At 51.0% G+C, this 20,851-nt stretch overlaps 1 protein-coding gene across 1 annotated transcript in view; it reads right to left on the bottom strand.

Annotated features, from left to right (window-relative positions):
• LOC140398876 (guanine nucleotide exchange factor VAV2-like) overlaps nt 1–20,851 on the bottom strand; it is a 400,989-nt gene that overhangs the window by 211,799 nt on the left and 168,339 nt on the right. The window contains 1 exon segment of the mRNA XM_072487820.1: nt 10,610–10,668. Coding sequence (XP_072343921.1) covers nt 10,610–10,668 — 59 coding nt within the window.

Here is a 20,851-nt window from a genome sequence, read left to right as displayed (position 1 = left end):
GTGATATCAGTGTCCACACACCCTGTACAGAGAGTGATATCAGTGTACACACACCCTGTACAGAGAGTGATATCCCTGTACACACACCCTGTACAGAGAGTGATATCAGTGTACACACACCCTGTACAGAGAGTGATATCCCTGTACACACACCCTGTACAGAGAGTGATATCAGTGTACACACACCCTGTACAGAGAGTGATGTCCCTGTACACACACCCTGTACAGAGAGTGATATCCCTGTACACACACCCTGTACAGAGAGTGATATCCCTGAACACAGAGTGTACAGAGAGTGATATCCCTGTACACACACCCTGTACAGAGAGTGATATCCCTGTACACACACCCTGTACAGAGAGTGATATCAGTGTACACACACCCTGTACAGAGAGTGATATCAGGGCCCACTCACCCTGTACAGAGAGTGATATCCCTGTACACACACCCTGTACAGAGAGTGATGTCCCTGAACACACACCCTGTACAGAGAGTGATATCAGTGTACACACACCCTGTACAGAGAGTGATATCCCTGTACACACACGCTGTACAGAGAGTGATATCAGTGTACACACACCCTGTACAGAGAGTGATATCCCTGTACACACACCCTGTACAGAGAGTGATATCCCTGTACACACACCCTGTACAGAGAGTGATATCAGGGTCCACACACCCTGTACAGAGAGTGATATCAGTGTACACACACCCTGTACAGAGAGTGATATCCCTGTACACACACCCTGTACAGAGAGTGATGTCCCTGTACACACACGCTGTACAGAGAGTGATATCAGTGTACACACACCCTGTACAGAGAGTGATATCCCAGTACACACACACTGTACAGAGAGTGATATCAGGGTCCACACACCCTGTACAGAGAGTGATATCCCTGTACACACACACTGTACAGAGAGTGATGTCCCTGAACACACACCCTGTACAGAGAGTGATGTCCCTGTACACACACCCTGTACAGAGAGTGATATCCCTGTACACACACCCTGTACAGAGAGTGATATCCCTGTACACACACACTGTACAGAGAGTGACGTCCCTGAACACACACCCTGTACAGAGAGTGATATCAGGGTCCACACACCCTGTACAGAGGGTGATATCCCTGTACACACACCCTGTACAGAGAGTGATATCAGTGTACACACACCCTGTACAGAGAGTGATATCCCTGTACACACACACTGTACAGAGAGTGATGTCCCTGAACACACACCCTGTACAGAGAGTGATGTCCCTGTACACACACCCTGTACAGCGAGTGATATCCCTGTCACACACCCTGTACAGAGAGTGATATCCCTGTACACACACACTGTACAGAGAGTGATGTCCCTGAACACACACCCTGTACAGAGAGTGATGTCCCTGTACACACACACTGTACAGAGAGTGATATCAGGGTCCACACACCCTGTACAGAGAGTGATGTCCCTGAACACAGACCCTGTACAGAGAGTGATGTCCCTGTACACACACACTGTACAGAGAGATATATTTTAGTACACACAACGTGTACAGAGGGTGATATCCCTGTACACACACCCTGTACAGAGAGTGATATCCCTGTACACACACACTGTACAGAGAGTGATGTCCCTGTACACACACACTGTACAGAGGGTGATATCCCTGTACACACACCCTGTACAGAGAGTGATATCAGTGTACACACACACTGTACAGAGAGTGATGTCCCTGTACACACACCCTGTACAGAGAGTGATATCAGGGTCCACACACCCTGTACAGAGGGTGATATCCCTGTACACACACCCTGTACAGAGAGTGATATCAGTGTACACACACCCTGTACAGAGAGTGATATCCCTGTACACACACACTGTACAGAGAGTGATGTCCCTGAACACACACCCTGTACAGAGAGTGATGTCCCTGTACACACACCCTGTACAGCGAGTGATATCCCTGTCACACACCCTGTACAGAGAGTGATATCCCTGTACACACACACTGTACAGAGAGTGATGTCCCTGAACACACACCCTGTACAGAGAGTGATGTCCCTGTACACACACACTGTACAGAGAGTGATATCAGGGTCCACACACCCTGTACAGAGAGTGATGTCCCTGAACACAGACCCTGTACAGAGAGTGATGTCCCTGTACACACACCCTGTACAGAGAGATATATTTTAGTACACACAACGTGTACAGAGGGTGATATCCCTGTACACACACCCTGTACAGAGAGTGATATCCCTGTACACACACACTGTACAGAGAGTGATGTCCCTGTACACACACACTGTACAGAGGGTGATATCCCTGTACACACACCCTGTACAGAGAGTGATATCAGTGTACACACACACTGTACAGAGAGTGATGTCCCTGTACACACACCCTGTACAGAGAGTGATATCAGGGTCCACACACCCTGTACAGAGGGTGATATCCCTGTACACACACCCTGTACAGAGAGTGATATCAGTGTCCACACACCCTGTACAGAGAGTGATATCCCTGTACACACACGCTGTACAGAGAGTGATATCCCTGTATACACACCCTGTACAGAGAGTGATATCAGTGTACACACACACTGTAGAGAGTGATATCAGTGTCCACACACCCTGTACAGAGAGTGATATCAGGGTCCACACACCCTGTACAGAGAGTGATATCCCTGTACACAAACCCTGTACAGAGAGTGATATCCCTGTACACACACGCTGTACAGAGAGTGATATCAGTGTACACACACCCTGTACAGAGAGTGATATCAGTGTACACACACCCTGTACAGAGAGTGATATCCCTGTACACACACCCTGTACAGAGAGTGATATCAGTGTACACACACCCTGTACAGAGAGTGATATCAGTGTACACACACCCTTTACAGAGAGTGATGTCCCTGTACACACACACTGTAGAGAGTGATATCAGTGTCCACACACCCTGTACAGAGAGTGATATCAGTGTACACACACCCTGTACAGAGAGTGATATCCCTGTACACACACCCTGTACAGAGAGTGATATCAGTGTACACACACCCTGTACAGAGAGTGATATCCCTGTACACACACCCTGTACAGAGAGTGATATCAGTGTACACACACCCTGTACAGAGAGTGATGTCCCTGTACACACACCCTGTACAGAGAGTGATATCCCTGTACACACACCCTGTACAGAGAGTGATATCCCTGTACACACACCCTGTACAGAGAGTGATATCAGTGTACACACACCCTGTACAGAGAGTGATATCAGGGCCCACACACCCTGTACAGAGAGTGATATCCCTGTACACACACCCTGTACAGAGAGTGATGTCCCTGAACACACACACTGTACAGAGAGTGATATCAGTGTACACACACACTGTACAGAGAGTGATATCCCTGTACACACACGCTGTACAGAGAGTGATATCAGTGTACACACACCCTGTACAGAGAGTGATATCCCTGTACACACACCCTGTACAGAGAGTGATATCCCTGTACACACACCCTGTACAGAGAGTGATATCAGGGTCCACACACCCTGTACAGAGAGTGATATCAGTGTACACACACCCTGTACAGAGAGTGATATCAGGGTCCACACACCCTGTACAGAGAGTGATATCCCTGTACACACACACTGTGTACAGAGAGTGATATCCCTGTACACACACCCTGTACAGAGAGTGATATCCCTGTACACACACCCTGTACAGAGAGTGATATCAGAGTACACACACCCTGTACAGAGAGTGATATCAGTGTCCACACACCCTGTAGAGAGTGATATCAGTGTCCACACACCCTGTACAGAGAGTGATATCAGGGTCCACACACCCTGTACAGAGAGTGATATCCCTGTACACACACCCTGTACAGAGAGTGATATCCCTGTACACACACGCTGTACAGAGAGTGATATCAGTGTACACACACCCTGTACAGAGAGTGATATCAGTGTACACACACCCTGTACAGAGAGTGATATTCCTGTACACACACCCTGTACAGAGAGTGATATCAGTGTACACACACCCTTTACAGAGAGTGATGTCCCTGTACACACACACTGTAGAGAGTGATATCAGTGTCCACACACCCTGTACAGAGAGTGATATCAGTGTACACACACCCTGTACAGAGAGTGATATCCCTGTACACACACCCTGTACAGAGAGTGATATCAGTGTACACACACCCTGTACAGAGAGTGATATCTCTGTACACACACCCTGTACAGAGAGTGATATCAGTGTACACACACCCTGTACAGAGAGTGATGTCCCTGTACACACACCCTGTACAGAGAGTGATATCCCTGTACACACACCCTGTACAGAGAGTGATATCCCTGAACACAGAGTGTACAGAGAGTGATATCCCTGTACACACACCCTGTACAGAGAGTGATATCCCTGTACACACACCCTGTACAGAGAGTGATATCAGTGTACTCACACCCTGTACAGAGAGTGATATCAGGGCCCACTCACCCTGTACAGAGAGTGATATCCCTGTACACACACCCTGTACAGAGAGTGATGTCCCTGAACACACACACTGTACAGAGAGTGATATCAGTGTACACACACACTGTACAGAGAGTGATATCCCTGTACACACACGCTGTACAGAGAGTGATATCAGTGTACACACACCCTGTACAGAGAGTGATATCCCTGTACACACACCCTGTACAGAGAGTGATATCCCTGTACACACACCCTGTACAGAGAGTGATATCAGGGTCCACACACCCTGTACAGAGAGTGATATCAGTGTACACACACCCTGTACAGAGAGTGATATCCCTGTACACACACCCTGTACGGAGAGTGATGTCCCTGTACACACACGCTGTACAGAGAGTGATATCAGTGTACACACACCCTGTACAGAGAGTGATATCCCAGTACACACACACTGTACAGAGAGTGATATCAGGGTCCACACACCCTGTACAGAGAGTGATATCAGTGTACACACACCCTGTACAGAGAGTGATATCAGTGTACACACACCCTTTACAGAGAGTGATATCAGGGTCCACACACCCTGTACAGAGAGTGATATCCCTGTACACACACACTGTACAGAGAGTGATGTCCCTGAACACACACCCTGTACAGAGAGTGATATCAGTGTACACACGCTGTACAGAGAGTGATATCAGGGTCCACACACCCTGTACAGAGAGTGATATCCCTGTACACACACACTGTACAGAGAGTGATGTCCCTGAACACACACCCTGTACAGAGAGTGATGTCCCTGTACACACACCCTGTACAGAGAGTGATATCCCTGTACACACACCCTGTACAGAGAGTGATATCCCTGTACACACACACTGTACAGAGAGTGACGTCCCTGAACACACACCCTGTACAGAGAGTGATATCAGGGTCCACACACCCTGTACAGAGGGTGATATCCCTGTACACACACCCTGTACAGAGAGTGATATCAGTGTACACACACCCTGTACAGAGAGTGATATCCCTGTACACACACACTGTACAGAGAGTGATGTCCCTGAACACACACCCTGTACAGAGAGTGATGTCCCTGTACACACACCCTGTACAGCGAGTGATATCCCTGTCACACACCCTGTACAGAGAGTGATATCCCTGTACACACACACTGTACAGAGAGTGATGTCCCTGAACACACACCCTGTACAGAGAGTGATGTCCCTGTACACACACACTGTACAGAGAGTGATATCAGGGTCCACACACCCTGTACAGAGAGTGATGTCCCTGAACACAGACCCTGTACAGAGAGTGATGTCCCTGTACACACACCCTGTACAGAGAGATATATTTTAGTACACACAACGTGTACAGAGGGTGATATCCCTGTACACACACCCTGTACAGAGAGTGATATCCCTGTACACACACACTGTACAGAGAGTGATGTCCCTGTACACACACACTGTACAGAGGGTGATATCCCTGTACACACACCCTGTACAGAGAGTGATATCAGTGTACACACACACTGTACAGAGAGTGATGTCCCTGTACACACACCCTGTACAGAGAGTGCTATCCCTGTACACACACACTGTACAGAGGGTGATATCCCTGTACACACACCCTGTATAGAGAGTGATATCAGTGTACACACACCCTGTACAGAGAGTGATATCCCTGTACACACACACTGTACAGAGAGTGATGTCCCTGTACACACACCCTGTACAGAGAGTGATATCAGTGTACACACACCCTGTACAGAGAGTGATATCCCTGTACACACACACTGTACAGAGAGTGATGTCCCTGAACACACACCCTGTACAGAGAGTGATGTCCCTGTACACACACCCTGTACAGCGAGTGATATCCCTGTACACACACCCTGTACAGAGAGTGATATCCCTGTACACACACACTGTACAGAGAGTAATGTCCCTGAACACACACCCTGTATAGAGAGTGATGTCCCTGTACACACACACTGTACAGAGAGTGATATCAGGGTCCACACACCCTGTACAGAGAGTGATGTCCCTGAACACAGACCCTGTACAGAGAGTGATGTCCCTGTACACACACCCTGTACAGAGAGATATATTTTAGTACACACAACGTGTACAGAGAGTGATATCCCTGTACACACACCCTGTACAGAGAGTGATATCAGTGTACACACAACGTGTACAGAGAGTGATATCCCTGTACACACACCCTGTACAGAGAATAATATCCCTGTACACACACCCTGTACAGAGAGTGATATCCCTGTACACACACACTGTGTACAGAGAGTGATGTCCCTGTACACACACCCTGTACAGAGAGTGATATCAGTGTGTACACACCCTGTACAGAGAGTGATATCCCTGTACACACACCGTGTACAGAGAGTGATATCAGGGTCCACACACCCTGTACAGAGAGTGCTATCCCTGTACACACACCGTGTACAGAGAGTGATATCAGGGTCCACACACACTGTACAGAGAGTGATATCAGTGTACACACACACTGTACAGAGAGTGATATCAGGGTCCACACACCCTGTACAGAGAGTGATATCCCTGTACACACACCCTGTACAGAGAGTGATATCAGGGTCCACACACCCTGTACAGAGAGTGATATCCCTGTACACACACCCTGTACAGAGAATAATATCCCTGTACACACACCCTGTACAGAGAGTGATATCAGTGTACACACACACTGTACAGAGAGTGATATCCCTGTACACACACGCTGTACAGAGAGTGATATCAGTGTACACACACCCTGTACAGAGAGTGATATCCCTGTACACACACCCTGTACAGAGAGTGGTATCCCTGTACACACACCCTGTACAGAGAGTGATATCAGGGTCCACACACCCTGTACAGAGAGTGATATCAGTGTACACACACACTGTACAGAGAGTGATATCCCTGTACACACACGCTGTACAGAGAGTGATATCAGTGTACACACACCCTGTTCAGAGAGTGATATCCCTGTACACACACTGTACAGAGAGTGATGTCCCTGTACACACGCTGTACAGAGAGTGATATCAGGGTCCACATACCCTGTACAGAGAGTGATATCCCTGTACACACACCCTGTACAGAGAGTGATATCAGTATACACACACCCTGTACAGAGAGTGATGTCCCTGTACACACACCCTGTACAGAGAGTGATATCCCTGTACACACACCCTGTACAGAGAGTGATGTCCCTGTACACACACACTGTACAGAGAGTGATATCCCTGTACACACACCCTGTACAGAGAGTGATGTCCCTGTACACACACACTGTAGAGAGTGATATCAGTGTACACACACCCTGTACAGAGAGTGATATCCCTGTACACACACCCTGTACAGAGAGTGATATCAGGGTCCACATACCCTGTACAGAGAGTGATATCCCTGTACACACACCCTGTACAGAGAGTGATATCCCTGTACACACGCAGTGTGTCGCAGGGTGAGTCGAGGTGAGTTCAACAACTTCAGATGATTAGCTCTACCCCACCTCGACCCATTTGTTTTCATTCCATTTCATTTTAACTGTCTTTTACCATTTATATCTATTTTGTCTTTCTTTATATATATTTCTCCCCCCTAACGTATCCCCCCTCTCCTTACCTTTTTCCCCTTTGCTTCCCCTCTCTCCTACTCATGTCCCCCCTCCCCATGTTTCCTCTGTCACAGTTTACCCTCTGATCTTAGTTTATCTGTTGTTTGGTCTTTCACACCTTTTGTTCTCTCTGGGGACTGCCGTTAGCACTCTGTTCCCTTGGTTTCTGTGGCTATCACTCATCTTTCATTCCCCCACCCTACAGTATAAATATCTCCCACTTTCTCTGCCTTTAGCTTTGACAAAGGGTCACCTGGACTCGAAACGTCGGCTCGTTTCTCTCCCTACAGACGCTGCCAGACCTGCTGAGATTTTCCAGCATTTTCTCTTTTGGTTTCAGATTCCAGCATCCGCAGTAATTTGCTTTTATCCAGTGTTTCGGGAGTTCCACACTGTGTAACCGACTGTATTCTGGCGCATGCGCAGACTGGCCGGTGTATTCTGGCGCATGCGCAGACTGGCCGGTGTATTCTGGCGCATGCGCAGACTGGCCGCTGTATTCTGGCGCATGCGCAGACTGGCCGGTGTATTCTGGCGCATGCGCAGACTGGCCGGTGTATTCTGGCGCATGCGCAGACTGGCCGCTGTATTCTGGCGCATGCGCAGACTGGCCGGTGTATTCTGGCGCATGCGCAGACTGGCCGGTGTATTCTGGCGCATGCGCAGACTGGCCGGTGTATTCTGGCGCATGCGCAGACTGGCCGGTGTATTCTGGCGCATGCGCAGACTGGCCGCTGTATTCTGGCGCATGCGCAGACTGGCCGGCGCATGCGCAGACTGGCCAGTGTATTCTGGCGCATGCGCAGACTGGCCGGTGTATTCTGGCGCATGCGCAGACTGGCCGGTGTATTCTGGCGCATGCGCAGACTGGCCGGTGTATTCTGGCGCATGCGCAGACTGGCCGGTGTATTCTGGCGCATGCGCAGACTGGCCGGTGTATTCTGGCGCATGCGCAGACTGGCCGGTGTATTCTGGCGCATGCGCAGACTGGCCGGTGTATTCTGGCACATGCGCAGACTGGCCGGTGTATTCTGGCGCATGCGCAGACTGGCCGGTGTATTCTGGCGCATGCGCAGACTGGCCGGTGTATTCTGGCGCATGCGCAGACTGGCCGGTGTATTCTGGCGCATGCGCAGACTGGCCGGTGTATTCTGGGCATGCGCAGACTGGCCGGTGTATTCTGGCGCATGCGCAGACTGGCCGGTGTATTCTGGCGCATGCGCAGACTGGCCGGTGTATTCTGGCGCATGCGCAGACTGGCCGGTGTATTCTGGCGCATGCGCAGACTGGCCGGTGTATTCTGGCGCATGCGCAGATTGGCCGGTGTATTCTGGCGCATGCGCAGACTGGCCGGTGCATGCGCAGTGGGTTGTCCTCGCCATGCCAGCCATGGCGGAGCCCTACTGGGGTCGGCGCGGATGGAAGGAGTGCCCCCACGGCACAGGCCCGCCTGCAGATCGGTGTCCCGGTTTCCTCCCACAAGTGCTGAAAGACGTGCTGTTAGGTAATTTGGACATTCTGAATTCTCCCTCTGTGTACCCGAACAGGTGCCGGAATGTGGCGACTAGGGGCTTTTCACAGTAACTTCATTGCAGTGTTAATGGAAGCCTACTTATGACAATAAAGATTATTTTTATACTGGACATAGAGGCAGAAAGTTGCAGCGACATTGATAGATTTAGTGAGTGGGAAAATCTGGCAGCTGGAGTTGAATGTGGGGAAGTGGGAGGTATCCAATTCAGAGTGATCGGAGCATTTTACAAATGAGGAGAATGGAGGCACTGGGAATGAGCAGAGATAAAGGTTTCCAAGCACAGAATAAACTAAAGCTGATAAACAGATACCAAAAGGATAAAGTGCCAAGTGCTGGCAAATGGGATGAGGTCGGCAGGTCAGGTGTGCAGCCTGGATGGATGGCCTTGGCTCTACTATTATTCTGTGATAAATGGAATGTTGGCTGATATCACCAGATAGTTGGAATATGAAGGATGGAAGTGAAGCTGCAGATGTGTAACCCCCACTTGGATCACATCTGGATTAGTGGCAAAAATACAATACTGCAGAAGCTGAAAATCTGAAATAAAAAGGGAGAATGATGGGAAACTGTGAAGAGAGAACGAGCTCATGTCTCTGTCCAGTTTTGAGCAATGTTCCTCAGGAAGGATATCGTGGCCCTGGAGAGGATACAATGCAGACACACATCATACACACACCAAGCTGCATTCATACGGTGCCTTTAGTAAGGTCGCCCAAGGTGCTGACAGTCACGCCCACTCACACTTCTTGCTGTTTTCACACCTCGAGACAGAGAATCATCGATAAACTGCCTCACACATGGAGACTCTGCCCCTTAAACCCATAACCCTGACACAGGCACAGACAGGTGGCTGGATCCACAGACAGACAGACCTCTCACACTCACAGAGCAGAAATACTGCTGCAAATACAAACCACTGACAAGGGAAACCGAATACATTGTCATGGTTACCTGATGCCTTTACTCTGGACAGCAGCATGATGGGAGATTCTGGAAATGGCAGAGATTACCTACAACAAAGAGACAAAGGGGTTAACGTGACAGCCGCGATGACTGGCATCCAAAATACCTCCCTTGACAGCGGGCGTGACCCGAAGGGAGCATGTAGCCTCAGTGGGACCTCCAACGTCAAGGGAATGCCAGGCCTGAACAGGACCCCCCCCCCCCCCCCCCCCCCCCCCAGCCCCGGCTGTAGCCAGGTGCCTGGTCACAGCTGCTGCCCCGGTCTTTAAGGATTGCTTCCTGACAACAGACAGTGTGGCAGCTCTGGACACCACCCCATCCAACACATCAAGTGTGGGGGGTAATGAGGGTCTCACACTTGGGACCAAGAACCCAATTACTGCCTGTGGAGGGGGAGGGTGGCCAACTCTATTTGGACTTGGCCTTGGAGATTTCATCACGTAATCACTCACCTTCAAACACTGCCCCTACCCTCTCAGCACTGATCGCCACACCCCACCACAAGGTTCTCGCTGCCGTACCAATATCTTGGTGAGCAGGCTGCTTGTTAACTGATTGGACGGTTTTCAACATTCAAACAGTCCATCTGCAATATTCACAACTTACGACTGAAAGTGTTTCATCCCGAACACTAGCCCAGAGCAGGGGTCAGGCAGCTGGTTCATGATGCTGAGCGAGACCAGCGATGTGCGTTCAATTCCCGTAAAGCTCCCAACCTGCCCCTCGCCTGAGGTGTGGTGACCCTCAGGTTAAATCACCACCAGTCAGCTCCCCCCCTCAAAGGGGAAGCGGCCTGTGGTCCTCGGGAATTGTGGCAACATTTACATTTTACACCACAGCCTATCTGTCCAGCTGTACCCACTCCGCTGCATCTGATCCCCTCTCTACCTCTCTCTATCAAATCCTCTCTCTCTCCCTCTGCATCTGATCCCCTCTCGCTCCGTCTCTCCCTCTCTATCTGATCCTCTCTATCTCCCTCTCTATCTGATCTCCTCTCGCTCCCTCTCTCAGTCCCTCTGTATCTGATCCCCTCTCTCTCCCTCTGTCTATGACCCCCTCTCGCTCCTTCTCCCTCTCGCTCCCTCTCTCACTCCCCCTATTGCTCCCACTCTCGCTCCCACTCTCGCTCCTCCTCTCGCTCACTCTCTCAACTCTCTCGCTCCCACTCTCGCTCCCACTCTCGCTCCTCCTCTCGCTCCTCCTCTCGCTCACTCTCTCGCTCTCTCTCTCGCTCCCCCTCTCGCTCCCTCTCTCGCTCCCTCTCTTGCTCCCTCTCTCTCCCCTTTACACTCCCTCTCTCGCACCCTCTCTCGCTCCCCCTCTCGCTCCCCCTCTCACTCCCTCTCTTGCTCCCTCTCTTGCTCCCTCTCTCTCCCCTTCACACTCCCTCTCTCGCACCCTCTCTCGCTCCCCTTCACACTCCGTCTCGCACCCTCTCTCGCTCCCTTTCTCCCCTTCACACTCCCTCTCTCGCACCCTCTCTCGCTCCCCTTCACACTCCCTCTCTCGCTCCCCCTCTCGCTCCCCCTCTGCTCCCTCTCTCGCTCCCTCTCGCTTCCTGTCTTGCTCCCTCTCTCGCTCCCCCTCTGCTCTCTCTCTCACTCCCTCTCTCACTCCCACTCTCGCTCTCTCTCTCGCTCCCCCTCTCGCTCCCTCTCTCGCTCCCCCTCTTGCTCCCTCTCTTGCCCCCTCTCTTGCCCCCTCTCTCGCTCCCACTCTCGCTCCCACTCTCGCTCCCACTCTCGCTCCCTCTCTCGCTCCCTCTCTCGCTCCCCGTCTGCTCCCTCTCTCGCTCTCTCTTTCGCTCCCCCTCTGCTCCCTCTCTCGCTCCCCCTATTGCTCCCTCTCTCGCTCACTCTCTTGCTCCCACTCTCGCTCCCTCTCCCGCTTCCTCTCTCGCTCCCTCTCTCGCTCCCTCTCTCGCTCCCTCTCTCGCTCCCCATCTGCTCCCTCTCTCGCTCCCCCTCTGCTCCCTCTCTCGCTCCCTCTCTCGCTCCCTCTCGCTTCCTGTCTCGCTCCCTCTCTCGCTCCCTCTCTCGCTCCCCGTCTGCTCCCTCTCTCGCTCTCCTTCTGCTCCCTCTCTCGCTTCCTGTCTCGCTCCCTCTCTCGCTCCGTCTCTCGCTCCCCCTCTGCTCCCTCTCTCGCTCCCTCTCCATCACCCTGTTCAAGCCAATGAACGACCATCTGACCATCACTTCTTTGACTGAATGATTTTCTTGGGCGATGTTAATGCTACTTCCGAACTTCAAATTCCTAGAACCATAGGAGCAGGCGGAGGCCATTCAGCCCCGCGAGCCTGCTCTATCTCTCAATAGGATCAAGGCTGTCAGGTTGTGGCCCCAACTCCACTTTCCTGTCTGCCCCCTAACTCTTGACCCCCATGTCAATCAAACATCTGTCTACTCTGCCTTGAATAAATTCAATGGCCCAACCCCCATCGCTCTCTGGGGTCGAGAATTCCACAAACGATCCTCTGAGGGAAAGAGTAAGCCTCCTATTCTTAGACTGTCCAACCTGCTTTTAGTCTCTTCTAGAAGACAGAATTACTTGTACTGAGACAAATCCTCACCTGTTCAAGTCCGGCACAAGAGAGTTCCGAAACAACGCCTGACATTGAGCAATAGAAGGAGATATTAGGACAGGTGGAATCTTGGTCAAACAGGCGCATCCTCAAGGAGTAGAGAGACGTGGAGAGATTTAGGAAACATTCCAGAGCTTAGAGGTCAGGCAGCTGATGGCACGGCTGCGAAAGGTGGAGTGATGGGAATCGGGGTTGTAAGAGGCAAGAAATGGAGGAACAGAGGAAGTGGAGGCTTGTCGAGAACATTAGGGCAATAGGAAGCGGGTAAAGCCATAGATGGATCTGACCTCATGGAAGAATTTTAAAATCGAGGTACTGCTGAATCTGTAGCGAGGGAAGGTCAGTGAGCGCAGAGGTGAGGGGTGAAAGTCTCGAGATGTATGAATGAGGGTTTTAGCAGCGGATCAGCTGAGACGGGGTGAAGATGGGTGAAGTCAGAGGAGGTGGAAATAGGCGGTTTTAGTGGTGAAGTTGGAAGCTCATCTCAAGTTCAAAAGCAATACCAAGTGTGATGAGTTCCGCTTCACACGACGAGAGGGAGGAAATCTGTCCCGAGGGAAATGGGTTCATGGTGAGGACAAGTAATCCACTCATCCCAATATTCCGGAGGAGGTAATCCGGCCCCTTCACGTCTGTGCTGGCTCTCTGACCGATCTTTCCAATTAGTCACCCTAACCTGCTCTTAACCATCACTCTTCATTCTCTTTACTTTTTAAGTATTTATCTAATTGACTTTTGAAAGTTCCTATTCACTCTGCTAACTGCCTTTCAGACAGCGACTTCCAGATCAGAACTCGCTGCATAAAAACTCGAATCTCCGCCTGGTATCTCTGTCCCTCCCCAACACAACAAAACCCGATCAAACCGAGTGTCCACCAGCACTCGGGTCATGTGTGTCTGTCCCTCACTGCGACCCCAAACAGGGGGTAACGAAAGCTAGACCATCGTGTACAGAGTCACAACTGGACAGCTGCCTTGCAGCTTTCAGAGTCAAACAGCGAAGGTTCAAAACAGCAGAGGGCCAGAGGGGGTGACAGGACGCAGTGAGAGAGAGACAGCAGCTGCTGGACTGAGGGAGCCCAAGGGGAGTGGATCCAAAATCGCTGCAGAAGAGATTTATTGATACTTAAATCACAGAAAACTGCAGATTCTGACTCAGCTGTGAGCTATCAACAATAAACCGTTTGACATCATGAAATATAAACAGCAGTAAATCTACGTTCTCCCCGTGTGTGCGTGGGTTTCCTCCGGGTGCTCCGGTTTCCTCCCACAGTCCAAAGATGTGCAGGTTAGGTGGGGTTATGGGGATAGGGTGGGTGAGTGGGCCTGGGCAGGGTGCTCTTTCAGAAGAGCACTCAATGGGCCGAATGGCCTCCTTCTGCACTGTCTGGATTCTATGATTCTATGGTACAGTTAAAGGTAGCTGAGATGAGGGTACAATGGTATGGTTACAGACAGACAGATAGACAGACCCAGACAGACAGACAGACCCAGACAGACCCAGACAGACAGACAGACCCAGACAGACAGACAGACCCAGACAGACCCAGACAGACAGACAGACCCAGACAGACAGACAGACCCAGACAGACAGACAGACCCAGACAGACAGACCCAGACAGACAGACACAGACAGACAGACAGACACAGACAGACAAGATGAGTGATGGAGATAGGAGTCAGAAAGGAGAAGAAGGGGTCAGACCAGATGGAAAGATGCAGCGGTGAGAGAATAAAACGCAGTGGGATTGGGAGACCGACAGGAGGAGTTGGGCAAGGACGATCAACCAGAATTAGAGCAACCTCAAGGGGTGAGGACCCAGAGCTGGGACCGGGGGGGGGACCCAGAGCTGGGGGGACAGGGGGGGGGGGGGGGGGGGGGGGGGTGAGGTCTCGAAGCCAGAACATGGAGGGAGGTTTTGGATTGGTGCCCCGGGGGATGGGGGGGGGGTGCTTAGAAACACATTGATTTTGTAATGGGCATGTGCATTTTAAAGATACCATTTCTAATATTTCTTTTTCTGTCTGGATCCTTCGAAGAGACAATGAGCAAACTGCCCAGATGTGACAATCCAGGCAATGTTGCATTCCACCAAGTGGGATGAAAAAAAGGCACTCAGCAGCCTCGAGTGTGACAGTCTCCATCTGCTGATGGGGTTACACCATCCAGGGACGATTCAAAGGTTTCTGAAATGGGATATCAAGTTGCAATTATCCTGTTTTGAAACAATAACTGCAGCATGAACGATCAGAATCTGTCCGGAATTAGCAACCAATGAGGCAGGTTAAGGAGCCTCACCAAGAAGGAGAGATTGACAATGGTGTACTGAACACAGGCTACTGAAGCTGTCCCCTGTTTGTCTCTGCCTCTCGCTTTCTCAGAAGAGGTGCCCAGATGTGCAAAATAATTAGCTTGAGAAGCGAAAGATGCTGTGAACAGGGGGGAACATTTCAGGGTTAAAATGTGGAAAACTGCTCCATACAACGACACCCAAGAAGACAACGGAACAAGACGGCCACAATGTGGAGACTATGTTGAGACCAGCCAAGGAACAGCTAACCACACAATCCTCTGTTTAACCTTTCACAAACTGTAAATATTCTATCAGCCTATTCTCTTACTCTGCCTTGTGTACTGGGCCCAGGCGAATATGTACGAACCATGGATAGTAGGTGCAATTTACTTTGGGGTTTTTTTGTTTGTGAATTAGTTTCAATAAACTTATCTTGTTCTTTGTTTAACCTGAGGAAAAACAGTCCGACTAATTCTTTACAATCTGAAAGAGTAAATGCTGGGCAGTGTTGGCAAAGCACATTCTCTCTAAATTCCCCCCCAAATAACTGTTACCAGTAAACCTGGAGTGGGAAATTGCAGCTGCCATTTCACCCTCATATGGTCAGAATAATATTCACAAGTCACCTGTTGTGAACATCAAGACTGGACAGGAGGCTATGCCCTTTAATCTCATCCAACACTAAAATTCCCTGGAAAAGGTTGTTCTTGCGCATGGCCAGTTTATTTCAATGTGGGCATTTCACACAGGATTTAATAGAGGATTGTCCGAGCCAGAGTCAAATGGCACAGCCCAAAGTCTCAAAACAACAGCACATCAAACACCCAGGTTTCACCACTCCCACTGACCACCACTCCCACTGACCACCATTCCCACTGACCACCACTCCCACTGACCACCACTCCCACTGACCACCATTCCCACTGACCACCACTCCCACTGACCACCATTCCCACTGACCACCACTCCCACTGACCACCACTCCCACTGACCACCACTCCCACTGACCACTACTCCCACTGACCACCATTCCCACTGGCCACCATTCCCAGTGTCCAGATTCCCACTGGCCAGATTCCCACTGACCACCATTCCCACTGACCACCATTCCCACTGACCACCATTCCCAGTGTCCAGATTCCCACTGACCACCATTCCCACTGACCACCATTCCCAGTGTCCAGATTCCCACTGGCCACCATTCCCAGTGTCCAGATTCCCACTGTCCAGCATTCCCACTGACCACCACTCCCACTGACCACCACTCCCACTGGCCACCATTCCCACTGTCCAGCATTCCCACTGACCACCACTCCCACTGACCACCACTCCCACTGGCCACCACTCCCACTGACCACCACTCCCACTGACCACCACTCCCACTGACCACCATTCCCAGTGTCCAGATTCCCACTGGCCAGATTCCCACTGACCACCATTCCCACTGGCCACCATTCCCAGTGTCCAGATTCCCACTGGCCAGATTCCCACTGACCACCACTCCCACTGACCACCACTCCCACTGACCACCACTCCCACTGACCACCACTCCCACTGACCAGATTCCCACTGGCCAGATTCCCACTGACCACCATTCCCACTGGCCACCATTCCCAGTGTCCAGATTCCCACTATCCAGCATTCCCACTGACCACCATTCCCACTGACCACCATTCCCACAGGCCACCATTCCCACTGACCACCATTCCCAGTGTCCAGATTCCCACTGTCCAGCATTCCCACTGACCACCACTCCCACTGACCACCATTCCCAGTGTCCAGATTCCCACTGGCCACCATTCCCACTGGCCACCATTCCCTCCGACCACCATTCCCAGTGTCCAGATTCCCACTGTCCAGCATTCCCACTGACCACCATTCCCACTGACCACCATTCCCACTGACCACCATTCCCAGTGTCCAGATTCCCACTGACCACCATTCCCACTGACCACCATTCCCACTGACCACCATTCCCAGTGTCCAGATTCCCAGTGTCCAGATTCCCACTGACCACCATTCCCAGTGTCCAGCATTCCCTGTGTCCAGTGTTCCCAGTGTTCACCAGTCCCAGTGTTCCCTGTGTCCAGCATTCCCATTGTCCAGAGTTCCTGCTGTCCAGTGTTCCCACTGACCAGCATTCCCAGTGTCCACAATTCCCACTGTCCAGCATTCCCAATGTCTGGCATACCCCACCATTCCCACTGTCCAGCATTCCCACTGTCCAGCGTTCCCACTGACCACCATTCCCAGTGTCCAGCATTCCCACTGACCACTAATCCCAGTGTTCCCTGCGTCCAGAGTTCGCACTGTCCAGCATTCCCACTGACCACCATTCCCAGTGTCCAGCATTCCCACTGTCTGGCATACCCCACCATTCCCTGTCCAGCAGGCTCCAGTGTCTGGGATGAAGTGAGAGAGAGAGATGGTGAGGGTGAGTAATTCCTGAATATGATGTACAGACAGAGAAATCTGTCAAATTGCTGAAACTTCTCAAAATCAACTTTAGCAGTTCCTAAAATATGTCACAATGTTTGTTCGTCTTTAATTTCACAAATTAAATGTAAAAGAAAACTCCAGCGACGGTTACCAATTCTGGTTGAAAGAAAGGGACGCTTTGCAGTGGAGGAATCTGGCAAGGACGATGGCAAGAGGGGCTGTGCAGAACTGCTGGAGCAGGGTGGGGGTAACTGGTCCTTCATAGACCCGCCCCAGACCCCTTCCACCCCAACCCCGGACTCCCGCTGCACAGCCCCAAAGACAACCCGCCAACTTGCTCTGGCTGAAGCAGGCGCAAATGCAAAGCCGAGACAGCCCTCAGGAACAAGAACAAAACATTCCCTGGAAAGGCCTGTCCGAAGATGCCATTCGGTCATCAGGGTCTACAGCACAGAAAAGGCCCTTCGGCCCATCGAGTCTGCGCCTGTCAAAATCAACCACCGAACCATTCTAACCCCATTTCCCAGCGCATGGCCCATTGTGGCATCGCAAATGCACATCTAAATACTTCTTCAATGTTCTGAGGGTCTCTGCCTCCTCCCCCCTTTCAGGCAGCGAGTTCCAGACTCCCACCCCCCTCTGGATGAAAATGCTTCCCTCACATCCCCTCTAACCCTCCTGCCCCTCACCTTAAATCTCTGCCCCCCGGTCACTGACCCCTCCACCAAGGGGCAAAGTTACTTCCTGTCTCCTCTATCTGTGCCCCTCATAATTTTATACATCTCAATCCTGTCCCCCCTTAGTCTCCTCTGCTCCAAGGAAAACAAACCCAGTCTATCCAATCTCTCTTCATAACTAAAACTCTCCAGCCCCGGCAACATCCTGGTAAATCTCCTCTGCACCCTTTCCAGTGGCTATCACATTTCTTGCAAAATGTGGGATGAAAAGTTAAATCATAGGACTGAAAATCTAAACTGCTCGACACCCTAAGCGTTGTTTTTTTGTTATTGTTCTGTTACATATCACACTCAGTCAGGCAAAGTTTCCCAGCTGCACGCAGCCACGATTAAATGAATTTTATTCACACCTCCCAGAGAGGGCAGCAAAGAGGGCAACATAACAAAATGCTTAGATCCTGTAAAATACAACATAGTGCCCTCCTCTGACAATGTGTTTGATGGAACATTGAACAGAGAGCTTTACTCTGTATCTAACCCCGTGCTGTACCTGTCCTGGGAGTGTTTGACGGGGACAGTGTAGAGGGAGCTTTACTCTGTATCTAACCCCGTGCTGTACCTGTCCTGGGAGTGTTTGATGGGGACAGTGTAGAGGGAGCTTTACTCTGTATCTAACCCCGTGCTGTACCTGTCCTGGGAGTGTTTGATGGGGACAGTGTAGAGGGAGCTTTACTCTGTATCTAACCCCGTGCTGTACATGTCCTGGGAGTGTTTGATGGGGACAGTGTAGAGGGAGCGTTACTCTGTATCTAACCCCGTGCTGTACCTGTCCTGGGAGTGTTTGATGGGAACAGTGTAGAGTGAGCTTTACTCTGTATCTAACCCCGTGCTGTACATGTCCTGGGAGTGTTTGATGGGGACAGTGTAGAGGGAGCGTTACTCTGTATCTAACCCCGTGCTGTACCTGTCCTGGGAGTGTTTGATGGGGACAGTGTAGAGGGAGCTTTACTCTGTATTTAACCCCGTGCTGTACCTGTCCTGGGAGTGTTTGAGGGGGACAGTGTAGAGGGAACTTTACTCTGTATCTAACCCCGTGCTGTACCTGTCCTGGGAGTGTTTGATGGGGACAGTGTAGAGGGAGCTTTACTCTGTATCTAACCCCATGCTGTACCTGTCCTGGGAGTGTTTGAGGGGGACAGTGTAGAGGGAACTTTACTCTGTATCTAACCCCGTGCTGTACCTCTCCTGGGAGTGTTTGATGGGGGGGACAGTGTAGAGGGAGCTTTACTCTGTATCTAACCCCGTGCTGTACCTGTCCTGGGAGTGTTTTTTGGGGACAGAGTACAGATAGCTTTACTCTGTATCTAACCCCGTGCTGTACCTCTCCTGGGAGTGTTTGATGGGGACAGTGTAGAGGGAGCTTTACTCTGTATCTAACCCCGTGCTGTACCTGTCCTGGGAGTGTTTGATGGGGACAGTGTAGAGGGAGCTTTACTCTGCATCTAACCCCGTGCTGTGCCTGTCCTGGGAGTGTTTGATGGGGACAGTGTAGAGGGAGCTTTACTCTGTATCTAACCCCGTGCTGTACCTGTCCTGGGTGTGTTTGATGGGGACAGTGTAGAGGGAGCTTTACTCTGTATCTAACCCCGTGCTGTACCTATCCTGGGAGTGTTTGATGGGGACAGTGTAGAGGGAGCTTTACTCTGTATCTAACCCCGTGTTGTACCTGCCCTGGGAGTGTTTGATGGGGACAGTGTAGAGGGAGCCTTACTATGTATCTAACCCCGTGCTGTACCTGTCCTGGGAGTGTTTGATGGGAACAGTGCAGAGGGAGCTTTACTCTGTATCTAACCCCGTGCTGTACCTGTCCTGGGAGTGTTTGATGGGGACAGTGTAGAGGGAGCTTTACTCTGTATCTAACCCCGTGTTGTACCTGCCCTGGGAGTGTTTGATGGGGACAGTGTAGGGGGAGTTTTACTCTGTATCTAACCCCGTGCTGTACCTGTCCTGGGAGTGTTTGATGGGGACAGCGTAGATGGAGCTTTACTCTGTATCTAACCCCGTGCTGTACCTGTCCGGGGAGTGTCTGATGGGGACAGTGTAGAAGGAGCTTTACTCTGTATCTAACCCCGTGTTGTACCTGCCCTGGGAATGTTTGATGGGGACAGTGTAGAGGGAGCTTTACTCTGTATCTAACCCCGTGCTGTACCTGTCCTGGGAGTGTTTGATGGGGACAGTG

Source organism: Scyliorhinus torazame, chromosome 22 (assembly GCF_047496885.1).
Source record: "Scyliorhinus torazame isolate Kashiwa2021f chromosome 22, sScyTor2.1, whole genome shotgun sequence".
In the NCBI taxonomy this organism is placed as follows: Eukaryota; Metazoa; Chordata; class Chondrichthyes; order Carcharhiniformes; family Scyliorhinidae; genus Scyliorhinus; species Scyliorhinus torazame.
The sequence above is the reverse complement of the archived record's forward strand: the minus strand, read 5'-3'. Positions and strand labels throughout refer to the sequence as shown.